The sequence below is a fragment of the Oncorhynchus kisutch genome, linkage group LG1 (genome assembly GCF_002021735.2).
Source record: "Oncorhynchus kisutch isolate 150728-3 linkage group LG1, Okis_V2, whole genome shotgun sequence".
NCBI classification, from domain to species: domain Eukaryota; kingdom Metazoa; phylum Chordata; class Actinopteri; order Salmoniformes; family Salmonidae; genus Oncorhynchus; species Oncorhynchus kisutch.
The window spans coordinates 58,710,489-58,732,677 of NC_034174.2; the positions used below are offsets into that span (position 1 = coordinate 58,710,489).

At 41.5% G+C, this 22,189-nt stretch overlaps 1 protein-coding gene across 2 annotated transcripts in view; it reads left to right on the forward strand.

Moving 5' to 3' along the window:
• The window catches only part of sptbn1 (spectrin, beta, non-erythrocytic 1), a 90,123-nt gene extending 68,353 nt beyond the window's left edge, over window positions 1-21,770 (forward strand). For both annotated transcript variants that reach the window (XM_020482574.2, XM_020482583.2), the window contains 17 exons: window positions 2,091-2,354; window positions 2,636-2,860; window positions 3,345-3,434; window positions 5,236-5,514; window positions 5,661-5,791; window positions 6,168-6,372; window positions 6,745-7,119; window positions 9,115-9,359; window positions 9,530-9,668; window positions 10,254-10,338; window positions 14,946-15,142; window positions 15,706-15,806; window positions 18,363-18,417; window positions 20,271-20,485; window positions 20,647-20,820; window positions 21,072-21,114; window positions 21,493-21,770. In XM_020482574.2, the coding sequence (XP_020338163.1) occupies window positions 2,091-2,354; window positions 2,636-2,860; window positions 3,345-3,434; window positions 5,236-5,514; window positions 5,661-5,791; window positions 6,168-6,372; window positions 6,745-7,119; window positions 9,115-9,359; window positions 9,530-9,668; window positions 10,254-10,338; window positions 14,946-15,142; window positions 15,706-15,806; window positions 18,363-18,417; window positions 20,271-20,485; window positions 20,647-20,820; window positions 21,072-21,114; window positions 21,493-21,711 (3,042 nt within the window). In that variant the 3' untranslated portion in view covers window positions 21,712-21,770. The remainder of the gene's footprint in view (window positions 1-2,090; window positions 2,355-2,635; window positions 2,861-3,344; window positions 3,435-5,235; window positions 5,515-5,660; window positions 5,792-6,167; window positions 6,373-6,744; window positions 7,120-9,114; window positions 9,360-9,529; window positions 9,669-10,253; window positions 10,339-14,945; window positions 15,143-15,705; window positions 15,807-18,362; window positions 18,418-20,270; window positions 20,486-20,646; window positions 20,821-21,071; window positions 21,115-21,492) is intronic.
• Window positions 21,771-22,189: the final 419 nt, after the last annotated feature.

Consider the following 22,189-nt stretch of genomic DNA (forward strand, 5'->3'; position numbering starts at 1 on the left):
AATAAGCGCTTTCGATTAATTGAAATTAACATGATCAGTAATCTAGACTCTTAAGTATTCTTAAGTGAATGTTGTTATTAAAATTACATTATTTTAAGACAATTAAATACATATTTCAAATGGCTTTCTTTTGAGGGCCTAGTTGTACTATTATCAAGTGGCCTGAAGCTCATCATTTAAAGGCCACATCAGGCCTACAAGCCACATTATACTGCCTTGCAAAGTGATGTGTAACTGCTATTGAAATCCAGCCAGAGTGGGGATATCCAACATTTAAAATGTTTATTCACTCGCAACCTGCATTCAGAATGACTTCCAGGGTTGGGAAGATTGAGGTATGAGACCACCTTAAAACATCTAGACTGAAACAACAATTTCAGTAACGGGTACAAGAAGTCCAATTAACAGATTTGAATAGTTTAGAAAAATGTATGTTATTTATATTTGAATAGCATACGATGAATTAATCAACCAATGTACATGCAAAAACATTTATATTGAAACAAACTATTTAAAAAATCAACCTGCAATAGAGCATGCTGGGAAATATGATAATGATAAGCATGTTTTTTTCAACTCTGGTTATTAACACCAACAGTGGGGTTATTTTACACCACTGAGTGTTAATTTAACTCTTTGCAGTGTCAACACAAAAAAATGTACACAAAAAAATCAACACTAGTAACACTGGACAATATGCATCTGCATTTCAAGAACGTTTTAGAATTCTGAAGAACCGTAGATGCCACATCAAGAACCCCACACTTAAGGTTTTTTACAGGGCAAGAATTCTCCAAGGGAGCTGAGGAAGAACCATTTTAAGAACCTTTATTTTTGTTCAGAGCAGGCAAAGCACATAACAGTAAACTGTCTCAATTTCCTTTAGCGTTACTTTATGAAAAATATTCTACTTCTTATAATCAATACACCGCCCCGTTCACGAAAATGGATCGCTCCCACTGTCACGTGGCCGTGGATTGCTATATAAAGCAGGCAGACAGGCATCAAGGCATTCACTTACTGTCCGATTGAATGTTAGACTGGGAAACATTTGTGCCCTTAGCGACTTTTAGTGCGATATGATCGTTGGTGCCAGGCGCACCAAATCCAGTATCTCAGAAACGGGCACCCTCCTGGGCTTTTCACACACGACAGTGTCTAGGGTTTACAGAGAATGGTGCGATAAACAAAAAAACATCAAGTCTGCTTGTTATTGAGATAGGTCAAAGGAGAACGGCAAGAATCGTGCAAGCTAACAGGTGGGGCACAAACAGACAAATTATGGTGCAGTACAACAGTGGTGTGCAGAATGGCATCGCAGAACGCAGAACTCGTCGATCCTTGTCACGGATGGGCTATCGCATCTGATGACCACACCGGGTTCCACTCCTATCAGCTAAAAACAAGAAGTGGCTCCAATGGGTATGCGATGACGTCCACTGGAAAATTGAGGAGTGGAAAAACATTGGCTGGAACATGCGCAGATCCCATACCTCAACCCAATAGAGCATCTTTGGGATGGGATGGAACGGGCTGTTCACAGCATGAATGAACCACCGTCCATTCTGCAGCAACTGTGTGATGTCAACATTGACCAACATCCCTTTGGAACATTTCCGACACCTTATAGAATGCCCTGAAGGATTCAGGCTGTTCTGGAGGCAAATGGGGTCCGACTCGGTACCAGATGGGTGTACCTAATAAACTATCTATTTAGTGTATGTACCCACTATAACTCCCCAACTGCTTCTAACTAACTTATACTCACTAACTGCCCTATTATACCCACTCCAAAACTCATGGGGTTACCCACCATAACTAACCGACTGTACCTGCCAACCCCACTAAATGTATTTCACTACCATAAAATGTGTTTCAACAACCTCAGCAAGACAAAGTTTATCCAGAAACTTGACCTTTTCTACTTTCTACCTGATTTTATACTGTATGTATTTTATGCATACATTTTCTCTCTGTATATTTTGTTATTGTAAGGCACAGCAGCACCATTTCATCAGCTCAAATTCCTGGTACATGTAAATGTACTTTGCGAATAAAGGTGATTCTGATTCTAATTCTTTCCACTCCAGGATGGGATGCAGCTGGTGTTGGAGAAGCCTGAGACAGAGTCGGTGGTCAAGGAGAAGCTCTCAGCCCTCCAGAAGATGTGGGAAGAGTTGGAGTCCACCACCCAGACCAAGGCCCAGTGCCTGTTTGACGCCAACAAGGCCGAGCTGTTTACACAGAGCTGTGCCGACCTGGACAAGTGGCTGGGTGGCCTGGAGGGCCAGATTCAATCGGACGACTACGGCAAAGACCTGACCAGCGTCAACATCCTGCTCAAGAAGCAGCAGGTACTGTACTTGGTGGAGAATGCGTCATTGTAACCAAATTGATAAATAATGTTGGCATTATCATTTCATTAATGAAAATAATAATACTAAGAATAATTGAAATAAATTGGCTTCAATTGGTTTTAAGCAATAAAATAAGTATGGCATCAATTGTTCTGATCTGAACATTTTGGATAAGAACCCATGGATGTGGACTTAGTGGCCTGGGCCCCGCCCGGAACATCATCTAGGGTCAACGCTGTGTTCAAAATGTTCTTCTCCCTCTCCCTGGTGGCCCATAGATATTGGAAAACCAGGTGGAGGTCCGTCAGAGGGAGGTGGTGGAGCTGCAGAGCCAGGCGCTGGTCCTCAGCCAGGAAGGGAAGGACACGGGGGAGGTGGATGGCCAGAGACAAATGGTGGAGCACAAGTTCAAAGAGCTGCTGGACCCGCTGAGGAAGAGAAAGAACTTCCTGGTGGCCTCCCGCGAGATCCACCAGTTCAACCGCGATGTGGAGGACGAGATTGTGAGTTAGTTGATAGTTGATTGGGGGCGTACTGTGTGTGTGTTTTTTTGTTTTTCCGAAACAAGGAAAATTCGGAGAAGTGGGGACATTTCAGTTTTCAGGGGAAATGGAAAGAGAACCTGTGATGCGACTTTGCAACGTTAACAAGGCGACACTCCATCTTAACTCCTCCTCCACATTTACTGGATTGTTTGAACAGTACAGAAGGGAACCTCCCCTGACAGTTTCTTTATTCTCAAGACCAGTATGTTGGGGATCTAGTTTCAGGCATTTATTTTACGCCTGCTACGTTAGGTTAGGGTTAGGTTAGGGGTTAGGGAAGATAGGATTTTGAATAGGAATCAATTGTTTGGTCCCCACAAGAATAGTAAAACAAACGTGTGTTTTGTGTGTGCACATGCATGTACATGTTCTATTGAGGCTTTATTTGTTCTGGTATTTTCATTCAATGCACTTAATCATCTATTTGGCTTGTCCATTTTAGCTGTGGGTCGAAGAGAGGATGCCAATTGCAACCTCCACGGATCATGGTCACAACCTGCAGACCGTTCAACTGCTTATCAAGAAAAATCAGGTATGTGGGTCACTTTACAAGGAAGTCACACTTAGGCGCAAATTTAGCACCATTCAATTTTTGTGAATACGTTTATGCGCCTATTTATAAGCCAAATTAGTATTGTTAGTGTCAGTGTTTAGGGCTGTGACGTGGCGTTCATTAAATTTTGTCAGCCAGTGATTGTCAAGCAAATAACTGCCGGGCTTACTGGTAATTGACCGTTAGTTAGTATAAACACGTTTAGGATATCCTGGCTTTCAGGCATAGCCTACAAGCCACTGATGCAGACCTTTGGAACATATACATTTTAAAAAGTCTAATAAATCCATTTAATATAGCCTACAGCATTACAATAAATCCATTATTTATTTTAGACAGGTCAAAAGAAACATGATATAAAGAAAATGTAGTCTATTTCAGAAGAACAGAATAACATGCTCGCTCAGTTGTCCTTATGTTAGGCCCTGATATGGCAATGCCAAATGGCTGTGGGCTACACTTGTTAATTTAGCAGACAAGATTTGCTTAAGACTCCCTGGCATTATTTTTTATTATTTTATAATAGAAGGATATTTTCTCCAAACAATTTCAAAGGAAGTGAGCACATGCGGATATTCTGTGCTGAGCGGTTAACAAAGAAACCGCTCGTCCTATATGCTTCATTTAGAGTTATTTATGCAACTTTAGTTGAGAGGTCAGTGAGAAACCGGTCGTCCTATATGCTTCATTTAGAGTTATTTATGCAACTTTAGTTGTGTTATAAACTATGGGCTGTATGTGTTGATGTTTAATGCATTATAAGGCTGCATGATTGGACTCTAATGATGATTGGAAAAAAGTTGCAAGCTGCACACACATCATCAGTCTCTCATTCATAATTTGACAAGCGCTTGATAATATTCTCACCAGGCCTCAAATTTCCTGGCGGCATCCCCCTTGTGTGGCCATAATGCCCCCTAAAATATCTATGCCATTTGCGGCCAAAGTGGCAGTTGTGCCCTTGGGCTGAATATAATAGACTAATTATAATTCCCTTCTCCCGGCTGCTGTGCTCCGAAGCACCTCTCACTCACATGGCTCTCTTAGATGTAGCCAATGAGGTCACGTGATCGGGTCCTTCTCACAGGCATTTCAGCTAAGAAGTAGGCTACAAGTGAATGAACACAGACACATCGGGGACACAACTGCGGACTTCCCTCTTATCAAATTTCGAGGCGCATATTGAAAATGTCCACATTTAGCCTACTTTTCGTCAGCCAACAAGATGAGTAGACCTAACCAACAACAAAAGCACTAGCCTATGTCAATCTACTATCCCCCATAGTACAAAGGTTAACCTATTCTATTGGTCAACTTGTACTTCTGTGCAATAAATAAATGTTCCAAACATACTCTGGGACATTTGTGCGATGCGATAGATCCCAAGCTAATACAACCACTCGCATCAACACAACTTTTAAAAGCAATGAGGCTGATCGTTTAGGTGATAAGTTAGTGCCTGTATAAATCTGTTATCCTATTCCTACCAAGTCATTTAAACAAATGTATTGAATGGTATCATACATAGCAAAGAGTATCACTCTCTTATTGAGTTTTAATTGAGATATAGACTACGACAGATTGGTGTCCTCTCCAAGGTTGTACACTACAGAAATAGGGCTCCTGACCGTTTAGGCAAGGCTTACTTACTTACTACTTACTTAATGAAGTGTATCTAAAGTATTGTACTCTTGGCTTTGTGTATCTAGTATTTTAATGTATTGCTGACATTACTTTTATTGCACATAGTACATAATTTTGTACTGTATCCCCTTCTAAGACCTTGCAGAAGGAGATCCAGGGACACCAGCCCCGCTTCGATGACATTTTCGAGCGGAGCGAGAGCCTGCTGATGGAGGACAGCCTTGCCGTGGAGGCCATCCGCCAGCGCCTGGCCGACTTGCAACAGCTGTGGGGCCTGATGATTGAGGAGACGGAGAAGCGTCACGTCCGACTGGAGGAGGCCCACAATGCACAGAAGTACTACTTTGATGCTGCTGAGGCTGAGGCCTGGATGAGCGAGCAGGAGTTGTACATGATGTCTGAGGAGAAGGCCAAGGTACTAGGGTGTTATTGTGTTATTGTGTGTGTGTGTCTATGTGTGTCTGTGTGTGTCTGTGTGTGTGTGTGTGTGTGCCCTGTACTGATATTTCTTTTAACATAGAATTCACAAAAGTGCTAAAAACAAGTGTATTTCCCTCTTAGGATGAGCAGAGCTCCGTAGCCATGCTGAAGAAGCACCAGATTGTGGAGCAGTCGGTGGAGGACTACGCTGAGACAGTCCATCAGCTCTCCAAGACCAGCAGAGGCCTGACAGCTGCAGGACATCCAGAGAGGTCAGTGAGAGAGCCTAGAGTGAAGCCATTGAAATAGAACGTAACTTAATATTGCCGCCCGTCAAGGAAGGTTGACCTGAATATGAATGTCCGATCTAGAAAAAGTATTTTGCATGAGTGGAGCATTCAGTAGACCAGAGTGTGGTGTGTATGCATTTTTGTTGTTTCAGCTTAACCCTAACAGACCTGATTTCACTAAAGAAAGCCTTGATTTAAATAAAGGTAAAATAAATCAAATAAAATAAAAATTCAGACCATGACTAGTGTATTAGTGTTGGAACAAGAATGTTTTTTTTTGCAAAAAAACTAAAAAAGATAACTCTTGTTAACCCCATCCACTGATCACTGAACTCTTGATTTCTGTTTGTGTGGGCAGTGAGAGGATAGGCATGCGTCAGTCTCAGGTGGACAAGCTCTATGCCGGCATGAAGGACCTGTCTGAGGAGAGGCGGGGCAAACTGGATGAGCGGTTCCGCCTGTTCCAGCTCAACCGCGAGGTTGACGACTTGGAGCAGTGGATTGCCGAGCGGGAGGTGGTGGCCGGATCTCATGAGCTGGGACAGGACTACGAGCATGTCACCGTAAGCAATGCCACCTGACTTCAAACCCTACCCTCTCACTCCTGGTACTGTCAGGGAGGAAAAACAGACCATCTGCAAAGTTACCACATTCCAAAAATGTTCCAATAACTGAATGACCCATCTAAATTGTAGTTGGGCATCATATCTAAATATATCATATTGATATAGTTGACATGTTTAACATTTTTCAGGTGTTGTGTGCTTTGGTGTGTGACTGCTTTGCAAACGGTCTGTAACGTGGCCATAGACTGATTTCAGTACTGCCCATTTGATAGCACCATTACCTTTTAGTAGGTAAGACAGGGCAGTACAATATATATTTGTGTTAAAGGTCCTCATTCTCCCCCTCTCCATCCATCTATCCATCCACAGATGCTCCAGGAGCGCTTCCGGGAGTTTGCGCGCGACACAGGCAATATCGGCCAGGAGCGTGTGGATGCCGTCAACCGCCTGGCCGATGAGCTGATAAATGCGGGCCACGCAGATGCCGCCACGGTGGCCGAGTGGAAAGATGGACTCAACGAGGCCTGGGCTGACCTGCTGGAACTTATCGACACGCGCACGCAGATCCTGGCCGCCTCCTACGAGCTGCACAAGTTCTACCATGACGCCAAGGAGATCCTGAGCCGCATCCTGGACAAACACAAGAAACTTCCAGAGGAGGTGGGACGTGACCAGAACACAGTGGAGACACTGCAGAGGATGCACACCACCTTCGAGCATGACATCCAGGCCCTGGGAACACAGGTTGATGCATAGCTAATATCTCCCTGTAGCTCACTGCACCAAATCACTGCACTGAAATCTCATGTTAATATTAGTGGTGGGCACCAATATCGATAATGCAATATGATATTGATAACTTACACTATTACGTAAAAGAGGACACATGACTGTTCTTGCAGACACAAAACACTCTCACAGGCTCTCAACTTAGCATACAGTGCTTTTGGAAAGTATTCAGACTTTTTCCACGTTTTGCTACGTTACAGCCTTATTCTAAAATGGATTCAATAGTTTATTTTCGCCTCATCAATCTACTCACAATACCCCACAATGACAAAGCAAAAACAGGTTTTTAGAAAACGGAAATATGACCCTCTATTCAGTACTTTGTTGAAGCACCTTTGGCAGCGATTACAGCCTCGAGTCTTCTTGGGTTACAAGCATGACACACCTGTATTTGGGGAGTTTCTCCCATTCTTCTCTGCAGATCCTCTCAAGCTCTGTCAGGTTGCATGGGGAGCGTCGCTGCACAGCTATTTTCAGGTCTCTCCAGAGATGTTTAGATACGTCCGGGCTCTGGCTGGGCCACTCAAGAACATTCAGAGACTTGTCCCGAAGTGACTCCTGCATTGTCTTGGCTTGTGTGCTTAGGCTCATTGTCCTGTTGGAAGGTGAACCTGCGCCCCAGTCTGTGGTCCTGAGTGCTCTGGAGCAGGTTTTCATCAAGGATTTCTGTACTTTGCTCCGTTCATCGATCCCTTGATCCCGAATGGTCTCCCAGTCCCTGCCACTGAAAAACATCCCCACAGCATGATGCTGCCACCATCATGCTTCACCATAGGGATGGTGGCATGTTTCCTCCAGAAGTGATGCTTGGCATTCAGGCCATAGAGTTCAATCTTGGTTTCATCAGAGTCTTTAGGTGCCTTTTGGAAAACTCCAAGCGGGTTGTCATGTGCCTTATATTTGATTGGTGGAGTGCTGCAGAGATGGTTGTCCTTCTGGAAGGTTCTCCCATCTGCACATAGGAACTCTGGAGCTCTGTCAGAGTGACCATCGGGTTCTTGGTCACCTCCCTGACCAAGTTCCTTCTCCCCCGATTGCTCAGTTTGGCCAGTCGGCCAGCTCTAGGAAGAGTCTTGGTGGTTCTAAACGCCTTCCATTTAAGAATGATGGAGGCCACTGTGTTCTTGGGGACCTTCAATGCTACAGACATTTTTTGGTACCCTTCCCCAGATCTGTGCCTCGACACAATCCTGTCTCGGAGCTCTACACACAATTATTTTACGGACAAATCTCATGGCTTGGTTGTTGCTCTGACATGTGGAACCTTATATAGACAGTTGTGTGCCTTTCCAAATCATGTTCAATCAATTGAATTTACCACAGGTGTACTCCAATCAAGTTGATCAATGGAAACAGGGTGCACCTGAGCTCAATTTTGAGTCTCATAGCAAAGGGTCTGAATACTTATGTAGATAAAGTATTTCAGTTTTTTGTTTTTAATAAGTTTGCAAAAATGTCAAAAAAATCTGTTTTTTCTTCGTCATTATGGGGTATTGTGTGTCGACTGATTGAGGAAAATGTTTTATTGAATACATTTTAGAATTAGGATGTAACGTATTGAAATTTGGAAAAATTCAAGGGGTCTGAATCCTTTCCGAATTAGCTGTAATTAACTGCCTGCTGATGGGTCACCAACTGGCTTCCCATTGTATTCAAACTGCCCCCCAGAAGGCAAGCCCAATAGGCAATCAGCAAGCAGTTGACTGAGCTTCACAAAGCAATGGAAATGAACAGAATATGAAACAATCACACAGTGGCAATGTTATTCAGAATCCTGTCTCTGAATTTTTTACCACTATAAATATAGATTTTACATATCAGTTCACATTGCTAGTAATTATTAACCTGTTAATTACACATAGCCTGTAATTTCATGTAGATACCAGGCACTGGAAGGTAGTGTAATTATAGAATAAAATGCATTAAAGTGACTTGTGCTCGGACCTTCAGGTGAGGCAGCTGCAGGAGGATGCCGTCCGCCTCCAGTCGGCCTATGCCGGCGACAAGGCAGACGACATCCAGCGGAGGGAGAGTGAGGTGCTGGAGGCCTGGAATACCCTGCTGGAGGCCTGTGATGGCCGCAGGGTCCACCTCCTGGACACGGGCGACAAATTCCGCTTCTTCAGCATGGTGCGCGACCTCATGCTGTGGATGGAGGACGTCATCCGTCTCATCGAAGCCCAGGAGAATCCAAGGTAAATTACTCTTGTACTTAGTTATGTTGGGGTCAGTTCCATTTCAATTCAATAAACTGAAAATCCTATTCCAATCTTAGGTTCGTATACTAATATCCTGATGTGTGTGTGTGTGTATGTGTGTGTGTGTGTGTGTGCGCCTGCGTGCATGTTTTCCTTTCTCTGCACAGGGACGTGTCCTCAGTGGAGTTGTTGATGAACAACCACCAGGGTATCAAGGCTGAGATCGACGCCCGCAATGACAGCTTCACCGCCTGCATTGAGTTGGGCAAGTCTCTGCTAGCCAGAAAGCACTATGCATCAGAGGAGGTAAGTTCCATAGCCAAACCAATGCTATGCTACTGCAGGTCAGCCCATGAGCCATTTGCGGACCACTGCTCTTTCTCAATTGAAATATGTCCTGGTCTCATTTCTTTCTTTGCACTGGTCTGAATGACCTGACCAGGTGAAAGCCACCCTAATGATGAGCTTTCACCATTTTGTTTTGCCAGCACTTAAATGGTCCATTTGGGGAAATATTTTGACAGCCCTATGTTACTGGGTCATTCCACCAATTTGGTGCATTTAAAGATGTGAAAATAATCTTTTGATTTCACCTGGAGAAATGTTGGAGTGAAGTGGGTTAAACTCTTCCTAGAAGTCATAGAGGGTGCACAGATGGATGAAAAAATTCTGAATCTTCTTTATTCACATAAAAATTTTTTTTATTAAAGGGCACTTCAGGCTTTTATAATTCAATATTGGTGCATCATTTCTACTTAAAATATTAAAGGCACTAATTTTGTGGAATGACCATACTGCATTGTAGCCTCTTCAGGTTTTAGTGTATTGCATTGTTTGTATGTGATACCCCATGCTAAAATATAAGTATTCACTGCTATGTCCTCTGTTTAGATCAAAGATAAGTTACTACAGCTGATGGACAAGAGGAAAGACATGATTGACAAGTGGGAGGACCGACGGGAGTGGTTAAGACTGAGTAAGGGTTTTTGTTCATACTTTCACACATGCTATTGGATGGAATCTTGTCACTAGTTGGGCATATCCAGTCCCACTGGGCACAAACTGGTTCAATCAACGTTGTTTCAACGTAATTTGTCAATGTATTGTGACACGCAATTCATTATATGTATTAACCCTAGATGACTGACAGGGCACTGTTTTGAAGCCCCCGAGCAGCCATCTTGGTACTTTTTTTGGAAGCTATAGAAATCCATTTTTGTATGTCTACATTGATTTTTGACAAGTATATTATAATACAGACACCTTTTAATACTTACTTTAAAAAAGTATTTTGTGAACTGAACACGAAAAAAATATATATTTATATAAAAAATACATAAACATATTCCTTAACATTTTTGGTGGAGAAGACTAATGCTACTGGCGCCACCACAAAGTCATACTTAAATACATGTACATTTGTCCATTTTATTGAAATAATGTAGACTTAAATTCATTCCTATGGAGGCCGACGGCTTCAAAGACACACATTGACCTTTTACATAGAATCACCATTCCAGGGTTTATACACATCATTGCATGAAATCTATGTGTAAAATACATTGGATTTGCAATAAGTCTTTAACATAAACTGTTGTTTTGAGGGGGAAATCTAATGTTAATGTGTCTCTATGAAATTGTATGTGCTGGTATTTTGGCCAGGCCTATCTTGAAAATGAGATTAGGTAAAAAAAATATAAAATAATAAATAATTATTTTTCCATAAATAAATAATAAAATAAATATGGAAGTATCCAATCTGTAGATACTAACCAAGTAGATCTTCAAATGTTGATACAGTGTATTTGATTACATTGACAACCAAACACAATTCAACATACATTTTGTAATACAGTAATTACCCTAAAGTGAAGGATATCTTACAAACTAATTTAACAGTATTTATTCATTCAACCTTAATGAGTAAAACATCCATGGCTACGTTTTGGGGTTACTGTAACTATAAATGTTTTCTTATGTTTTTATTTAACTAGGCAAACCAGTTAAGAACAAATACTTATTTACAGTGAGGGCCTATACCGGCAAAACCCAGATGACGCTGGGCCAATTGTGCGCCACCCTATGGGGACTCCCAATCACGGGCTGATTGTGATACAGCATGGATTCGAACCAGGGTGTCTGTAGTGACGCCTCTAGCACTGAGATGCAGTGCCTTAGACCGCTGCGCCACTCGGGAGCCCCTAATCATAGAAAGCGTGCCTGTTCAAAATTAGCATGCAAAGGTTGCAGGTCTGTGGAGGTCTTCGCTCTTGCTATAATAATCTATGCAGAATCTGCAACCACATTGATCACTTGCACAATGTACTTTTATCAGGTTCTCAACTGCAATTTCGGTACCGGTACCCCCGGTATATAGCCTCGTTATTGTCATTTTATTGTTTCTTTTTACATTTGTTTATTTGGTAAATATTTTCTTAACTCTTCTTGAACTGCACTGTTGGTTAAGTACAAGCAAGTAAGCATTTCAAGGTAAATACTTGTTGTATTCAGAGCTTGTGACAAAAGTTTAATTTGATTTGAGTTCCGGTCATTTTGTTGTGCTATTATGTGAAGCACAGTGATCACACATTTAGTCGTACATAAACTAAATATCTGAAATTTCTAAATATCTCATTGGAACTTCATTGCGCTTATAAACGGTTGAAAACACAGTGATAACCTATCTAGGTGACAATGAAACCAAAAGGCAGAAATTGTTTTTTGATTGGAATTTGGTTGTGCTTTTAGATTGTTGAAAGCATAGTGATAAGATAACACATTGAGAATTCAACAAACTTATGGCTTTCTTTCTGAGTGGGTGAATGTAGGTTGTAATCTAATTGATCAACGTCTCAACCAAATATTACCCAATTGTCCACGTTGAAATGACTTGGTGTGCCCGGTGCAGTACTGTCTGTAGTATTTAGAATATGATTTTTGACAGATCCATTGCACTAACGTTGTGAACAATCCTTCGTTGTCCCTCTGGAAGACTGTTTCATTATGTTACTATGCATACATTGGAATGTGATGATGAGAAACTGTCCCTAAAGTGTTGGCCATGTGTAGAGCTGGGTTGTGTTCATTATGCATCAAACAGAAGAGAAAAGATCAGAAAAGCTCAATTGAATTTTCAGTTGAACATTTATTTTACAAGTTTTTACCTTTACGTGCCCTAATGAAGACAACCTTGGTGCGCTTATGTGTACTTTGATCAATCTGGCCTCCCTCTATTTGCCCCATGTCCTCTGCCAGACTGGTCTCATCGACTAGACATAACATAGTAAACGTAAATCCGTGACACTCAAATTAGTATGATATGGTATGCTTGGTATGGTTACATACGATATAAGGTTACGTAAGACAAAAATGAAAGGAGTGTGATTGGTCAAGGTGGATGTGTAGGCTTATAACGCGAATGTCTAGCGGTTGTGTGTTCGAATTTCATCACAAACAACTTTAGCGTTTTAGCCAATTAGCAACTTTGCAACTTCTTACTCATTTTTAGCTAACCCTTTCCCTAATCTTAACCCTTTTAGATAACCCTAACCTTAACCCTTTAAATCTTAACCTTATTCCTAACTTATCCCCTAACCCTAACCCCTAGTGCTAGCTAACATTAGTGTTTGCCACCTACCTAATATTAGCCACAACAAATTAGAATTCTTAACATATACAGTGCATTCGGAAAGTATTCAGACCCAGTGACTTTTTCCACGTTTTGTTACTTTACAGCCTTATTCTAAAATTGATTGAATTGTTTTTCCCTCCACATCAATCTACAAACAATACCCCATAATGACAAAGCAAAAACTTTTGTTTAAAATTTGAATTAATAAAAATCACATTTCCATAAGTAGTCAGACCCTTTACTAAGTACTTTGTTAAAGCACCTTTGCTTTAAGTTCTTCTCTCCAGATCCTCTCAAGCTCTGTCAGGTTGGATGGGGAGCGACGCTGGACAGCTATTTTCAGGTCTCTCCAGAGATGTTTAATCGGGTTCAAGTCCGGGCTTTGGCTGGGACACTCGAGGACATTCAGAGACTTGTCCCAAAACCACTCCTGCATTGTCTTGGCTGTGTGCTTAGGGTCGTTGTCCTGTTGGAAGGTGAACCTGTGCCCCAGTCTGAGCGCTCTGGAGCAGGTTTTCATCAAGGATCTTTCCCTCAACCCTGACTAATCTCCCTCCCTGCTGCTGAAAAACATGGTGTCAGGTTACCTCCAGATGTGATGCTTGGCATTCAGGCCAAAGAGTTCAATCTTGGTTTCATCAGACAAGATAATCTTGTTTCTCATGGTCTGATAGTCCTTTAGGTGCCTTTTGGCAAACTCAAAGCAGGCTGTCATGTGCCTTTTACTGAGGGGTGGCTTCCATCTGGCCACTCTACCATAAAGGCCTCGATTGGTGGAGTGCTGCAGAGATGGTTGTCCTTCTGTAAGGTTCTCCCATCTCAACAGAGGAACTCTAGAGCTCGGGTTCTTGGTCACCTCCCTGACCAAGGCCCTTCTCTCCCGATTGCTCAGTTTGGCCAGGCAGCCAGTTCTAGGAAGAGTCTTGGTGGTTCCAAATTTATTCAATTTAAGAATGATGGAGGCCACTGTGTTCTTGGGGACCTTCAGTGCTGCATAATGTATTTGGAACCTATCCCCAGATCTGTGCCTCGACAGAATCCTGTCTCAGAGCTCTAAGGACAATTCTTTCAACTTCATAGCTTGGTTTTTAATCTGACACGCACTGTCAACTGTGGGACGATATATAGAGAGGTGTGTGTCTTTCCAAATCATGTCCAATCAACTTAATTTATCACAGGTGGACTCCAATCAAGTTGTAGAAACATTTCAAGTGTGATCTATGGAAACAGGATGCACCTGAGCTCAATTTCAAGTCTCATAGCAAATGGTCTGAATACCTATGTAAATAAGGTATTTCGGGTTTTTTTTCTTTATACAATTGCAAAAGATTATAAAAACCTGTTTTCGCTTTGTCATTATGGGGTATTGTGTGAAGATTGAGGAGGGAAAAAAGTTATTTTATACATTTTAGAATAAAGCTGTAATGTAACAAAATGTGGAAAAAGTCATGGGGTCTGAATACTTTCCGAATGTACTGTATATGTTTAGCAAATTCGTAACATATTGTACGTTTTGCAAAATCGTAACGTACTGTAACAATTGCAATTCATAACATATTGTGTGTTTTCCTAATTCTGAATATATTGTATGAATTTAAATTCGGAACATATCATACAAAATAGTAATTTGTTTACAAAATGGATGATGGATATGGACATATTAATGTATACCATATCATACTAAATGGAGGGTCTCGGATTTACGTACAGAATAATATGAAATGCTCTGAGACCACATTCGCTCTGCTGATAACTAATGCATGTGGGCTAAAGTGGACAGTGAGTGTTTCTGTTTGGGGAGGGGGGATATTAGTCATGAATGCTCAGGTTACCCATTCCCACATGCCAGAGGCATAAGTTAGCTACAACATTGGAATGAAACAATTGCAGTTGGGCCTTCTCTCTTCCAGTTTTCCCTGCTGACTTTCTTCTCTTTGTTCTGCATGGTCTAGTTTTGGAAGTTCACCAGTTTGGGAGGGATGCAGGGGTGGCAGAGGCGTGGCTGCTGGGACAGGAACCATACCTATTCGGCCGGGAGTTGGGGCAGAGTGTGGACGAGGTGGAGAAACTGATCAAGAGGCACGAGGCATTCGAGAAGTCGGCCGCCACTTGGGAGGAGCGCTTCTCAGCACTGGAGAGGTTGACTACGGTGAGTGTTTTGGCGGGTTGCAATGTTCCTGTCACATGTGTCACAAATCTTTAGGTTAAACGATTCTTATGAGAGACATTAGTCTTACTCATAGACAGTTACATTTTCAGTCCTATTCCAGTGAGTATTTGTAATGTTCATAAGGTTTCAATAAGAAAGCTGTTCACTAAACAATGGTATCTTCTCCTCGTCAATTATTTAAGTTCACGTACTAACATTGACACCTAGTGCTAACTGCATGTTAACTGCATGTCAGTACAGTATTTACCCAGCATTTAATGAAAAATTATGGAGTAATAATCTGGTGCTTTCAAAGAATACAACATAATTGGTAATCATTGTTACAAAGATTTGCATGTTCCCATGAATCCCAAAGAAACTACAATGTAATCATTAGTTAATTAAATTAGCTGCCAATTTTCACGTCTTTCAGTCCCAGGTAAATAGCAAACGTTAGAATTGAAGTGTGACCCATCACTTTTGAAGGTGGCATTGCCAGATTAATTTACTCAGATTAAGGTGGTAAAATGTGACTGAGGTTCCGTTGTGTCTTGTTCTTCCAGTTGGAGTTATTGGAAGTGAGAAGACAGCAAGAGGAAGAAGAAAGAATGCGAAAACCCCCTTCGCCAGAGCCTTTACCGGAGAAAGACTCACCACTGCAGAGGTAAGTGTAGCAGTTAGTGCTGTTGCGGTGAACATATTCCCATCACACTGGCGATCATGATTGCAGTCAAATTCCACGTGAATGTTTAGTCACGGTAATTAGGCATCTCCAAGCTCTGATGCTGCTTATGGTCATTAGTAGCCTACTTGCTAACTGCCTGTTACTCATCACTCTATTGTCCATATAAGCACTCTGACATTAATGCAAATGTCTTCGAAAATCTAATCAAACACTCCATGAGACCTCATGAGCTCATGTTGAGCAACATTTTTATAGGCTATGCAGTTGTGTGAGAAAACAGAGTGATGGCCTCTACTAAAAAGAGCAGGATCCCATCAGCTTTGTAAAGGCTAGTCCTACTATATTTAATTCTCAACATTCTAATATTAAGCACATTGTTTATCTTTACAACAGGAGTGTAGTCTACCTGACTGGCATGAAAATGAACCACGAGAAACGCATCCTCCATTCGCTATTTAAGTGGATAGATTACATGTATCTTTTCCCACTGCCCCGGTTTCGAGACCGGTCCATGATAATGGTCAATTCTAAATAAAAACACATTTCACACATATATTATTTAGTATATGTAAAGACAATATTAAATCAAGAATAGTCTGATGGGTGACAATATTAGCCTATCACTTTGTGAATGATGCCCAGCATAAGACAATGCCTTTTCTTTCTAATCATAGTAACACACCTCATGTAGCCTAGCAGATAGGCCTATATGTTTTGATAAGGTTTGTATCACAACTAAAGTGGCCAAATAACTTCTTAAAATTAATTAAATTAATCCGCTTTACAAGGGGGTTTGAGCCTAACTGGCATACATTAACAGCGCATGAGTTGCACGTTTGGGAAAGATAATTTCACCATAAAAATGCACATTTAATAATTAGCATTTTTTTTAATCATGGTGTTTTCCGCTAATGGAACAATTTTATAGCCTACTGCCATGTGCACATTTCTGCGCTCATAATGTGAAGAAACAGCCTAATAGTTTATCAACATTTTAAGCTAAATGTTCTGATCTGTTGCGTCAGCCAAATTGCGGGGGGAAAAATCTAAACATATAGCCCAACGTTTGTAGAACAACTAAAGTTACATTAATAACTCTAAATTAAGCATATGGGAGTACATATTTGTTTGTTAACCGCTTAACACAGAATAGCCTCGTGTGCACTCCCTCAAATCGTTTGGAGAAAATATTTATAATTTATTCAGCTTTGTTCTATTGTATTCTTCATACTATAAAATAATGTCACCAAATTCTATGAAAATCTTGTCTGCTAAATTAACTAGTGTTATCACGTTTTAAGGTATGACTCAGGTGGAGACAGTGTTGAAGAAACAAAAGAAACAGGGGCAGGCAAACGACAGGTCAATGCAGGCAGGGGTCAATAATCCAGAGAGGGTGTAAGGCACCGGAACAGCAGGCGGGCTCAGGGTCAGGTCAGGCAGAGGTCGGTAAACCAGAGTAGTTGGGCAAAGGTACAGGACGACAGGCAGGTTCAGGTTCAGGGTCAGGGCAGGCAGAATGTTCAGAACCGGGAAACTAGAAAACAGGCACAAGGAACAGGCATGAGCAGGGAAACAAAACGCTGGTAGGTCCTATGGACAAAGCAAACTGGCAAAAGACAAACAGAGAACACAGGTATAAATACACAGGGGATAATGGGGAAGTTGGATAACACCGGGAGGGGGATGGAGACAAGCACAAAGACAGGTGAAACAGATCAGGGCGTGACAAGTGTAGCCCACAGCCATTTGGCATTGCCAGATCAGGACCTAACATAATGACATATCAGTGTATGCTATTCTGTTCTTCTGAAATAGACTAATGTTTCTTCATATCATGCTTCATATCATGCTTCTGTCCAAAATAAATAATGGATTTAGTGTGAAGGTATACGCTATATTACATGGATTTATTATACTTTTTCAAATGAAGATGTTCCAAAGATCATCAGTGGCTTGCATCAGTGGCTTGTAGGCTATGTGTGAAAGCCAGGAGATGCTAAATGTGTTTATGTTAATTAACGGTAAATTACAGTGAGACCGACAGTTATTTGCTTGACTATCACCGGCTGACAAAATGTTGTGACCGCCACATCCCTAGTAGTGGTGTTGGTAAAGAAACAGACAAGGGAGTGTTTCCCAAAGCCATCGTAGCTAATGTAGTATGTTACTTATCTCAAAGACACAGAGTCATTCCAATTGTAGAATATCAAAGCGCTTCCTTTTACATATTTCAGTGTTTCCCAAACTCTGTCCTGGGGAACCCAAGGGGTGCAAGTTTTGTTTTGTTCCCTAGCGCTACACAGTTGATTTTGAAATAATCAACTCATCATTAAGCTTAGATTATTTGATTCAGCTGTGTAGTGCTAGGGCGAAGAACCAACATATGCACCCAGCAAACAATTGTGACTCTTTCAAGTAAATCAAGTTAGCTATGAAAATCACCACAAGTTGTTGTTAGTTAACTCATGGACACTTACTCACCTTCACTGACTCGCTCCCTGATTATCCCTTTCTACTGTATATTCTCCACAGTGGAGTAGAGAACGGACTGCAGAATGGACTGCCCTCAGACCAGGATTCCCCACAGGTAAGTTACTGCTCCAAATTTACCACCAAAAATATGCCAGCTTTTAGGGTCAAAAGACTGACTAGGGCCTAACTTCTCAGAGCTTTACATTGTTCAATCTCACCTAAGGTGCATTGTTTGCATCTGAGGCGTTTCCCAGAAAACATAATTGCATTAAAGCTGAAGAATGAAATATGAATATATTTAAATATTTCTATGTAAAATTTAAATGTAATTATTTTGGTGTGAAGGCCCATCCATGCCCCTTAAAATGAATTGTTTTATTTTTTATTTAACCCTTATATTACCAGGTAAGTCGACTGAGAAGACATTCTCATTTTGTCCAGGTGGGAAAGGGCTGGGGCGGTATGCAAATTAGAGTGGATCTAGGGTTTCTGGGATAATGCTGTTGATGTGAGCTATGACCAGCCTTTCAAAGCACTTCATGGATACAGACGTGAGTACTACGGGTTGGTAGTCATTTAGGCAGGTTACCTTAGTGTTCATGGCACAGGCACTATGGTGATCTGCTTAAAACAGGTTGGTATTACAGACACGGACAGGGAGAGGTTGAAAATGTCAGTGAAGACACTCGCCAGTTTGTCAGCGCATGCTCACAGTACACGTCCTGGTAATCCATCTGGCGTGATTTCACAGTCGTCCAGAAAAGCTGATGCTCTCATGCCATTTTCAGTGTTACTTGCCTCGAAGTGTTACTTGCATGGATGTTATTTAGCTCGTCTGGTAGGCTCGTGTCACTGGGCAACTCTCGGCTGTGCTTCCTTTTGTAGTCTGTAATAGTTTGCAAGCGTTTGCAATTGGTGTTATCCACATTTAATTTTCCACAGCCAACAACACGAGTAAGCAACAGAAAAATCAGACAACACCAATTGTTCAGCCTGTTGGTCACATTTTATGTAAGAAATTAATATTCCTCTCGAGGTGCATTCAAATTGTGAGTGCAACACAGGGAGAGAAATATGCATGCCCTGTCATTGTAGCCTACAACATTCTAAATCCTGTCGTGGGAAAACACACCTTTTAAAGCAGTTTTGATGGCCGCTGTTTAAAGAGGAGGATCACTGCGCTTTCTAGTGTCACTAGGCTACACTTACTTCTCACATCCAAGAAATTTGTCAAATGTACCATTTCACAACGGGAGTTTTTAGCAGCGGCATGGTTTATGGAGCATTAGCAGGCGGCAATTGTGTTGAATGCAAAAGTCAGGTCAGGTGTAACTGGTAGGCAAACAGTATATTCACAGTAGGCTACATGAGCCTTGGTTGGCTGAGTGCCAGTGGAACGTTTTTTTGGGACATTCAAGTCATCAATATGTTGCTGTAACTAGCAACAAGATAGCCGAATGTTTTGACTTTATATTTTGTGACCTAGCTAATGATTAGCCCAGTGGGGTAATTGGAAACGTGCAACATTTCAGCTTATTTATTTACAGCCACTATGTTGCATCAGGTGGGGTACATCAGTTGATAATGCCTATTGCTAAATAGCACACCTGCCTGATAATATGGACCAATATGTTATATTGGGCTCATTTCTGGAGGGGGAAATTATAGTTTAGATGTTAGCATCATTCGATTCTGCTCTAATGACTTACATGGCTTATTACGTTTCTCCGTTCACAGCCGACGAGTAGTCCATGCGCACAGGCTCGTTTCGTGTAGACATAAGCACCTGGCTCAGCTTGTTCCAGCACTCCAACAGGTCTTGGGCTCAATCACAGCCCGAGGCAACAAAAGGCCTACTCAGTCAAGATTCTTTGTCCAAATACAATTCAGAAACCAAAATGAGCTATTAGCGTTGCATACTCTAGTTTTCAGGCATAATTGGGGCCTCTCTTTCTCTCTCTCTCTCAGAATGGTGTGGACAGAGTTGAGATCATGAATGGAGTGGCGGAGCAGAACTCAAAGGACCCCAGCCCCATTCCCTCACCCACAGCCAGCCGGCGGGGCAAGGGCAGCCTGTCCTCCACATTGCCGACCCAGAACCAGGATTTGCCTGCAGCTCAGCTGGAGGGCTTCCTGCATCGCAAGCATGAGTGGGAGGGTCACAACAAGAAGGCTTCAAGCAGGTATGGTGAACTGGATCAAAAGAGAAAATCCAAATAGCATTGTTTGGGAGAAGTAATTTAAAAAGGTTTATTTTTTACATAAAATATATTGTTTTAAGGGAGTTCACTTGTTATACAGTGCATCCCTGGCTTACAATGACTCATTGGGCTCTCTTTTTCAGATCCTGGCATAACGTGTACTGCGTTATCAACAATCAGGAAATGGGCTTCTACAAAGACAACAAGGCTGCTGGTCAAGGCATCCCCTACCACAATGCGATTCCGATCAGTCTAATGGGGGCTGTGTGTGATGTGGCCATGGATTACAAAAAAAAGAAACATGTCTTCAAACTCAGGTTAAACATGATAAAAATGAGAGTTGTGTTCAAGTTCCTTCTAACGGAATCAACCCAGAAGTGGATTCTCTTAGTTGTACTTCATTACGCTATCTGCAGTCCAAATCTTAATTCTTAATGTTCTAGTTCATTTTGTTGACTGCCATTTCAGAAATATATATTTTTTTGCAAATGTTGCTATCCGAATCTCGTTTGAATCTCAAATATATATGTTTAGAAAGTTACCAATTGTTTTATTTTTTTTATTTCAGAGTTACGGATGGAAATGAGTATCTCTTCCAAGCCAAAGAAGAAGTAAGTCTGTTTCCTTTGTTTAACATTTTGTGTCACCTGTTAAAGATTGTTTCAGTAGGCCAAAACAACACAGTGGGTATACTGTAAAGGCCCTGGTCTTGACTACAAAACCTAATTCCTGGGCTAGTTCTTAAACTGACCTCCACAACCTTGCATGTACTTGTTCTTCTAGGGTGAGTTTCCCAAAATTCCCAAGCTAATGTGGAACTTTTAATCTCATGACGACCCAGACTCGGTCCACTTGTAGAAAAAAAAGTACTTCTTTGGCAAATTTCATTCACTGATAAACATAGATCATTACAATTGCCATTCTCTTTTTGAGACAGATATTTAGCCCAAAAGTGTTTAGGAAACTGACTTTTCAATGACCCCTTACAGGAGGAGATGAGCACATGGATCCAGGCCATTCTGAATGCGGGGACACCTGACAAGGTATCGATTACGCCCAGCAACCAGAGCACTCCGGCGTCAAGCCGAGCCCAGACCCTGCCCGCCACCGTCACCCTCACCAGCGAATCCAGCCCGGGCAAGCGGGAGAAAGACAAGGAGAAGGACAAGGAGAAGCGATTCAGCCTGTTCGGCAAGAAAAAACTATAAAGTTTCTCAGCAATGAAGACTTTCAGTTTTTTATTAGTGCAGTATTTTTTTTTCTTTACTTTAAATTGTTTTGTTGTCTGCCAAGCCACAATGATACTCCAGCTCAACTACACAACATGCTGTGCCTAATGATCCTTGATTTGGGTAAAACGATTGATGAGACTTCAAATACAAGTAAAATAAACATTTGTACTTTGTTAGAGTGTCAAGGTGTATGGGGCAGGTTTTATCATTACATTTATTTGGTAATATCATGAGGACCATTTTTTTTTTTTTAAGTTAATTCTTTACTTGTAAAAATGTGTTTTGTGTGTTTTTGTGCTTTTTCCTTGTCATTGTGTTTTGTTAAAATGGGTCTGAGTATTTAAACGTTTCCTCAATTTTGTGAGGGTGTCTACAAGAGGCAGGCCTACATTCTCTTTTTGCTGTTGGAAAGGGAGACAACATTGCTTCAAAATAATTCAGTTTTGTGACTGCA